Source organism: Vanessa tameamea, chromosome 5, assembly GCF_037043105.1.
Source record: "Vanessa tameamea isolate UH-Manoa-2023 chromosome 5, ilVanTame1 primary haplotype, whole genome shotgun sequence".
Classification (NCBI taxonomy): Eukaryota; Metazoa; Arthropoda; class Insecta; order Lepidoptera; family Nymphalidae; genus Vanessa; species Vanessa tameamea.
This window is the reverse complement of record NC_087313.1, coordinates 9,599,519-9,608,729: the sequence shown is the minus strand read 5'-3', so window position 1 is coordinate 9,608,729 and position 9,211 is coordinate 9,599,519. Positions and strand designations below refer to the sequence as shown.

Below are 9,211 nucleotides of genomic sequence, written 5' to 3'. Positions count from 1 at the left end.
TGAATACATTGTGCAAGGACTAGACGATTGCTGTGAAGCGATAAAATGGAACAGAATTAGATATACAAAACAATCGTTAAGCTATTAAAACATGTAACGATACATATATATGAGAACAGTTAAAGGCATCAAACGTCTGACATTGAAAAACAAAACTACAGTGAGAACACAGCCTTACAGGTCGTGGTGTTTGTAAGTTTATAATATGCAACTCAGTAGAGAACAACAAAACTGCTACGACGTTGCATATTAAATATCTTAGTTTAAATATTGGTATCGCCTTAAAACACTTTATTTTTTTGTTTATGTAAACGACCTCCATGGTCGAGTAGTGTGTACACCGGTTTTCATGGGTACGCCACTCCGAGGTCCCGGGTTCGATTCGCGGCCGAGTCGATGTAGAAAAATTTCACTAGTTTTCTATGTTGTCTTGGGTCTGGGTGTTTGTGGTACCGTCATTACTTCTGATTTTCCATAACACAAGGGATCAGAGTAATGTATGTGATGTTGTTCAATATGTATTTATTTATATTTATTATAACCGAAACATAACCACACGAATAAAATAAAAATGTTTATAGCTATTGTGCAAGTGTATGAGATAAATTCTTTCACAATTTATTAGCGACAACGTACCTGCATCATCCTCACATAAATGATTTATAGAGTATCGGATCGGATAAGCTTAAAATCTAAAACGACATGAAGGATCGTTATAAAAAAACAATTTAAAATTATCAGCACTTTAAAATTATTCTATACAAATAAAAACAAAGTATGCGTAAACTATGTCATTGCTTAGATAATATTTACCACATCTTCAGAACAAAAGAAACGCAGCCACATAAAGCATGTGCAACGGTTGCGACATGTACATGTGCGTTACGACTCCTGACCGGGTCGCTAATATGACGAACTGTTCATCTTTGTCACGTAAGGTGGGGCACGAGACAAAGTTTCTCAACGGACTGTCCCCAAGGTCGGCTCATCTCCGGCCATTCAATAGACGTGTTAAGCTCGTGAAGTCGTGTAGTGTTCAAAATGAGGAATCTAATTGTTCTGGCGTGTATTTGCGCCGTCGGTAAGTTTCATGAAAATTTATTACTTTTTTCATTCAAAATAAAACGTTATAAAACAATTTATATTTAGAAATAAATAAGTTCCTTTTAATATCTTGGGGTATATGCTTCAGATTAATAGTGAATATATATATACATATATATTTTTAAAAGAAAGATTATTTTAATTTTATTTTAGTTATATCTTTTTGAGTGCTAGGCTTTGTGTTTTCGTCGTTTAGGAGGTCTTTTTAGCCGTTTTACGTTAATAACGAGTTCAAACCTATCACCATGATTAGATTTACTTAAGTTCATTCAGTTTCCGCATTATACGTGTATATGTTTATGTACGGAAAGACTTGTAAATAATCCTTTAATTTTAATTTTATTTATTGTAGATTTGTATTTTTAATTTCCTAACGACTTTATCTGTGTAATCATTATTTATTTAGTAATGAAAAAAAAAATCTCAAAATATATTTAAAAAAAGAAACCGAAATTTCGAGAAACCTAATTTTTATTTTACATAATATGAGCGTGTAAAATCAATTCATCCTTATTTAAAGAATTCTCCGAGCTTGTCGAATCAGGTATAAGCAAACAGTATTAACATATTTATAGGCAGGCAAGCTAACAGAATTGTGATTTAATGAATATGATATATTACATCATAGTTGTCTGTTACAAATCCTGCTTTATATAAAACTATTTACTAGTAATTAATTAAGTTTAATTCTCTGATACAACAAGGTTTTATTTTGCTAGTTTTCGCGATCCGCTTCGTCTCATATAAACAATAGATTCAAAGAGTATTTCCTAACAGGATAATTATTTAATTGCTTATTGTATTCTCATAAGAAAATACCATTTAAGTAATAAAAATTGTTTGAAAAGCTAAAAAAACATGAAATCAGTAGTAGTTTTAAGATTCTTCATTAGTTAACGTATATGTGCTTTTTATATATAAATATATATTCGAATTTCAAAAATAAAATGATATATATTTTTAATAATTTTATAGGCAAAGACGTTCAACAGTTGCGCAAAATTAAGAATTGATTAATATAATTTAAATTTGAAAAGCCAAAGGTATCTGAATACTTGGATTGCTAGTTAAGCTTTTTTAAAAAAATGACATTGTAATCATAAACAATGAAAAATAAAAAATCAAAGTCTGTTCTATAACAGTCAATGTCAATTAAATTACTAATATTGACCAAATTGTGAGCGTACTAACGCATGAAAAAATATATGAACGTCACCTGACCTTGAATTTAAAGGATAACCAGCCCAAAATCAGCATAAAGATGTCATCTTCATTTTAGCTCACCTCATCAATATTCAAAGTGACCTATCTATCAGCTTAACATCCGTAAAGTTTAATTTACTATGATTATCATAAAAATATTATTTAAATCTATATTAACGATTTGCCAATACCTTCGTTAATTAATTATTCATAATGAGATGAGGACTCGTTTGATTACCAAGACAAAATAAAGTAGCTTAACTTTTTTTTTATAAAAGTTATTAATTTAATTTTTCAATTTACATTTTATTTTATTTTTAATGTAATTTTTTATCGATCTCCTTTTTGTTTGTTTTCTAAACCATTATAAACGTGACTTAATTATTTGCTTATTAACTTTTAAACTTTTCTAATCATTTTTATTATAATTTATTAAGATAATAAAATTAAACAAATATTTTATTATAGCAATATGTTCTGAATAGCTTAATATTCTTGCATTTGATGCGTTTATAAATCAAAAATTACATTCTAGCGTACGGGCGAGCTCAAACCTATGAGAATTTAGATTCTTTGAGTGAAACTCAAGAATCAGCTATAGAAAATTTAGGAAATGAAAATTCTAATTTCGGTTCAAGACTAAGTCAAGATGAAAAGAATCAAGTTAACGTTGAAAGCGGAAGTAACTTAAACGATAACTATGAACAAATCAGCACACCTAGCTCCATATATTACGAAGCTCAAGGCGCTACCAGCGACGGCGAAAACGATTATGAAGCTACCGAGAGAACCTCGGAACGCAAGGGCAGGTATCAATCTCTACCTGATCAGGAAAACGAGGAATCTGCTCCGAGGGTTGTTGGCAGCACGAAATGTATAGAAAAAAACGAAAGATACTCCATACCTGGTAGCTGTGACAAGTACATCGAATGCTTGGTAAGCTGATTTATATACCAAATAGTAAAAAACAATTAATATTATATTAAAAGTAATTTCGATAACGTAAATTTATCTGTACAAGTAAATGTAACCAATTTGAATAGTTATTGATACAAGTTACGCGTATTTAAAAGATAATTTAATTATTTCTACATATCTTCTAGCTGGTAACAATACCAGTAATTTATGATTTAAATTAACTAAAAATACGTCAGAATAATTATATAGTAATATATTTTTATGTTAATAATAAAATTAATGTCTGTGTTTGAGGAATTAATATTCCTATTTACCCCTTAAATTAAGCGAGCTTATCCTAAGAGTGAAGAGTCCAAAAAACTCCAGATCGTACCTAAGACATTTACATCGCAAGGCGGCGTATAGATCTTTGACGCTTTTATTTATAACCTACAGAATGGCACAGCAGAAGAAAAGCAATGCCCGGACGGGCTACGTTACAACCCAAACGTGAAATTCAACGTTTACCCTTGCCAATACCCTATCGACGTCCCATGCCTTGCACGAGCTGCTTTACGTAAGTACAGATGACTCATACTCAGCCTCTAGTATTCCACTTAAAGATTAACACACAAACGTGACATACTGTTCTTGCAAAAAAAATTATATACTATCCTCTTGGATATGTGGCTTTATAAAATACCCGTACTTTAAGGAATTTTACTCTTATTGGAATTGTATAACAAGATTTTACTTAAGTTCGCCTATTTGTATGTGCGCGTCAAATATTATGGCTGGAAAATTGATATAAAATTTTACTCCCTTCTAGCCCTACATAACAGTTAGTATATATAGAACACAGTTTTCTAAAATGTTTTTTTGTTTTTTTAAATCAACTTACACTCTAACGACCAAGGTCCAACTGCAAACAGCACAAATATATTAATCAGTTCGAAAATAATATTTAAATTGTTTAAAATATAGTAAAATATATACCAATAATTATGTTTACTATAAAAATAAGGATAGTATGCATTAAAAATATGTAATAACAGATTTGAAAGAACTTCGCGAATAAATTAATTAATATTCAAATTTTTAATATTACTCTATTTGATAAAGGTCAAAATTTATATTACTCACCTCAGATGTGTCTCGATGGATTCTAAGCAATGATTTGTATACGAGTAAAATTTCCTTGTTTGTTTGGAATTAGATATCAATTTTTGGAAGCGTAAAAATTAACTTTGGATTTTATTTTTATTATTGAGGTAAAGGATCGAGATATCCTGCGAAAAACACGTGGATCTTAATCGATAATCGGCAGATCAAATCTTCATAAGCAACTTTTCATGTGCTTCAATTCTGTTTATAATTCAGCTCGTGCTTGTCGATGAAGGAACGTGACAAAACTGTATGAATCGAAACGAAATTTATGTATAGCAATAGACACGTATAACCGACAACCTGCCGGCAAGCAAACACATGCTTTAAATGTTCTTGACACAAGAAAAATCTGTTTACCAAGCAAAGGAACTTTTAATAGTTCCTAATTCATATTTTATGGTTTTTCCCCTATTAAAAACATTTATGTACATTTTTTATACACAATACTTAGGCAATACTTGGCTCAATATACATAAACGCTGGATAAGGCCGTCCCGTCTGACTAGGTTCCACCCAGTCATCATATAGTCAACCAAACTTATATAACCATTAATATTACTGACCGGTCTAGCACGCTCGGATACACGGAGCTAATATTTATGTTAATTCCAGAACCAGCACAACCTACCGACGATTGTCCTCACCAATTCGGCTACTTCAAGACTGGTGACGCTCGCAACTGCAGTGGTTTCAGGAACTGCGTGAATGGTGTCGGTTACGATTTTACATGCCCTGAAGGACTCGCCTTTAGCGCTGATAATTATCGCTGCGAGTGGCCTGACGAAGTATCCGACTGCGATGCTGAAGGTAAGAACATGTCGTGGAATCGTCATCGTCGTTAAGTTTTGTAATATATTGTCAAATGGGATACAAAGTCGTTTATGTTAATACTTGTTTATGCATAAGTCTGCCAAAATCACAAGCTATTAAAACTTTGCGACACATACAAACAATAGTTATGACTTCGAAATATACTGAGTAATTATTATTATTTATGCATAGAATATGAAAGACAAAATCCATAGCGAGTTTATGTTCCAACTAATCTCAGCATATAGCGAGATCTTTCTTAATTTTGCAATACTTGACAATATACCTAAAATTACAATACTGCCTACGTAGGTACGCGTGTGCATTTGAACGTCTCGCTACTACAGTTCCGATATTACAAACTTTACGTATAGTATTTGTATGTTTAAAATTACAAACAGTTAATGTTCCTACGATTTGTCAAATGTATACTATATGTATGTTTATATATTGTGCGAGAAATAATTTACATTGACCCTAATAAGCTCCACGGATATAACAATTATATTTTCTAATGATCTCATTCGCTTACAATATTAGCAAGATTGCACAATGTGCTTGGTTTATAAAAATGTGCATAACCAAACACAGATAATACCTGTGCAATTTGCTAGATCGATTGAAGCATGATTACAGCTCCAGTTCAGTTTTTGAGATCGCAGCGTAAAATTATATGTCCCATTTCCTTGTTAATTTAAAATTAATGAATACATACATACATAATGAATAGGTACATACATATATGTATATAATCATTTAGTTACACTAAGGTGCATACATTTGTACATGTATATAATAGTTTAGTTTAGTCTTTATTTTATGGAGATTACTTTTGATGTCTTAACGTCTATTTTAGTGGAAACTAAATTTGTATCTGCATACATGTATATTTACTTAACTCCAAAGTCATCTTCTTACGCTGTGTTGCGTCAGTTTGGGGTCGATACTACTAATTTATAATAGGATACGATAAGTTCCCGATCCAACTTCGATTGAACTGCAACTGTATCGTTATGTTATTTGAATCGGAAAACGGTTGAATATGTTTCGATTCGATAAAATCGTCCCCAGGTCACAAATACACGGGGTACAGAGCTGACACACGTTAACCATAAAAATGTCCTTAAAATTAAACCATAATTCTTTACATAACATAGTAAATATATTAAAAGCTTATTAAAAATTTTGGTTACGTCTTAAAAAGGATATGTAAAAACATTAATATTTCAGCTTTCCTCGGCTTCCGTTGTCCTGAAATACCGATTTCAAAAGAACTTGGACCTCCAGCTGGTTTCAGAACGTACAGGTAAAATAACTTACATTCATAAAATATTTTTTATTTATAGTTAAAAATTCTTGTGATAGTTAATTATAACTTTTAGTAATAACGTGATTATAGAACATTTTGCTATTAAGGTTTGATGCCGACTGTATCGCGATGTCGATTATAAATCTCATTGATTTTAAATTACAAAAATCATTTATCATCAGCACATTCAAAATATATACAAAATATCATAGTATTTTAGATAATATCACGTGCGGTCGAAAAAAAATTCTCAAATGACAATATTTAATAAATAACAGAAATTGAAAATAATTACGATGTTGACGTATTATTCTATTAATTCGGGGGTTACTAAATACGAAATGGTTATTGCATTATTTGAAAATAACATTTTCAACATATTGCAACATATTTACGTTAATAGAAACCGGAGAAGTAGAATTTTCATTTTGTAACATGAATGACTATAATAAATTTTGCAACTTATAATCATTCGTGAAATAACAAATAAGTAACCGTTTATACCTACAATTATAGTATTAGTGCTAAGGAGACAGTCGAAAACAGGTTACCTAATGAACGGTCGTCGGTCAGGTGGCAGGTCGTGGCTAAATGTCATCGATGAGTTGCGACCTTCGGATTATGTAATTTCTTGTACAGAAATACCACAGGTTTTGTTTTACAAGTTTATGTATAATTATTCAACTGTAAACATGTAGGTATGGAACGATTAACGAAGCGTTGAATGTGTAACACTATATGTTTCGTTATATATTTAGATAACATCGATAATACAAATTACGCAACTTGAATCGAAGTTTTTGTTTTTGTTATCAATTACGAACTTTATTATTTTAAGAAATATAATTGATTTTTAAAATCTGTCATATCATAAATCTTCTCCATTTCTCGATCTCTTTTTTTCGTTCTTATACGAATTTTTCAAACCTTTAATTTACGAGTATATATAATAATTGAACAATCTAGATTATTGAAAAGACACACAAAAGGCGGGCAAAGGACGGAGATATGATGACGTATATGAAAAAGAAAAAAATAATCACCTGTAACTTTTATCAATTGTACCAATCCGTAAATCGAACTATTGTCAAAGGTCTCGTCTGTTCCTTCGAAGAAGAAAGAGAAAGTTTAATCATCGCTAGTATTATTTGCATTTGTCAAAAATTACAACACGCATTGTATAATTATTTTCGTAAAAATATTGTATAGGAAATTAACAGAAGCGTATTAAAAGAGCAATGTTTTTTTTCTTTTTTTTTAAATAAATATTTTATAAATAATGTTTTTAACACAACTTTAAAGTTTAAAAATCTCAATGCTATTCATCCGGAATTGAATAAGTATATCTTGTTTCAAAAATATACATTTAATCGTATTAAAAATAATAATATATTTAAAGAAATATAAAAATTCTTTTATATTACATTTATTTAATAAATAAAATATATTTCTGATTTACTTGCAGAATTTAAAATACCTGATCAGAAAAATGCTACTAAGTTTTTTTATAGTAGTACAAAAATTATAATATAGTTATTATTAAGAAAATAATTGAGTCTATGTACTAGAATGAATTAAATTTTAACATACTATTTTATGCAAAAAATTAAGCAATAACGTGAACCAATTTTTATATTTTGTGTCACGATTTGAGTAGTTAAATAAAAGTTTATAGGAAGCACAATAGACTGTCCACTGGAACAATACCCGCGATTGTGAAAATGAAATTATACTACACGAAACATAAGCATTCAAGATATCATTTTTATAATATAAAAATCGAGATCATCTACAATACTTCTCGAAGAATACTAACCAAAATATACAGTTTAATTTGCGTCAGCCTGTAGGATTTATACGAGTAAATTGAGACACGCGACTTATGTCTTCAAGAAACACGACTAAATGACTTTTTTTTTCAGATCCCCCAACGATTGTCAAATATACTTTATCTGTATTAATGGCAAACCTCGCCGGTTGTCCTGCGGTGGATTCTCTGCTTATGACGAGCTCACCGAATCCTGCGTCGCGGCAGATGAAGTATCAGCTTGTCCTGCAGAATTGAGAAACGAGGCGAAACGGTCCAGAGACGCTGAAAAACAACGCCTCACAGCTCGAGTTGCTTTCGAAAAACTTAGATACGCTCCACAAGACGTCACTGAGTATCCAACAACCGTCGAACCGTTCTATCAACCGGGACAATTTGATTTGATAGAAAATGAGACCCAAAGGCCGGATCAAGAATCATTTTATTAATAACATTTTCAATTAAATTTGTTTCCGATAATTGTAATTGTATATAATTATGTTTTAATGTAAGGTGATCAACTCGTTGTTTTATATTTCCATTTTTTGTAATGTATAGTCAATTAATGATAGTGCCATTCGTCGAATAAAAGAATTCTTTCAAAAATATTTATATTTATTTTAACGACTTAAGTGATTCGTTGGTGTAAATTAAACAATTCTACTAATTATTAATTAATATTATATTATCAGCAGAAGTATAAAATCGTTGTACATCGACATTTATATCATTCGAAATCGTAACTACCGTGAAAGGCAGATCCTCAAAAATGCGTTTCTTCGTTTGTTTTGCTGTTTTGTTGATTTCTGAAATATGTAAGTGAATTTCATTATTATTTAAAAATATTTTTTTTTAATATTATTTTCGATTGATAACTTAATTTATATTTTGCAATTCTTAGTAGCTTCGTTAAG

The 9,211-nt window shown here is 30.4% G+C and overlaps 1 protein-coding gene across 1 annotated transcript; it reads left to right on the top strand.

Moving 5' to 3' along the window:
- The first annotated feature begins 806 nt into the window (after positions 1–806).
- LOC113392280 (protein obstructor-E-like) lies at positions 807–8,903 on the top strand. Its single transcript, XM_064220940.1, has 6 exons — positions 807–1,081; positions 2,843–3,243; positions 3,661–3,781; positions 4,984–5,178; positions 6,412–6,487; positions 8,413–8,903. Exons 1-6 carry the CDS (start codon positions 1,042–1,044, stop codon positions 8,744–8,746), a joined length of 1,167 nt encoding a protein of 388 aa, XP_064077010.1. The 5' UTR covers positions 807–1,041; the 3' UTR covers positions 8,747–8,903.
- Positions 8,904–9,211: the final 308 nt, after the last annotated feature.

What these genes read in the sequence shown, in the direction of transcription:
- LOC113392280 (XM_064220940.1), top strand. Translation starts at nt 1,042, where the DNA reads ATGAGGAATCTAATTGTTCTGGCGTGTATTTGCGCCGTCG. An exon ending in CCTTGCACGAGCTGCTTTAC is followed by an intron (nt 3,782 to 4,983) that starts GTAAGTACAGAT and finishes TGTTAATTCCAG; the next exon opens with AACCAGCACAACCTACCGAC. An exon ending in ATCCGACTGCGATGCTGAAG is followed by an intron (nt 5,179 to 6,411) that starts GTAAGAACATGT and finishes TTAATATTTCAG; the next exon opens with CTTTCCTCGGCTTCCGTTGT.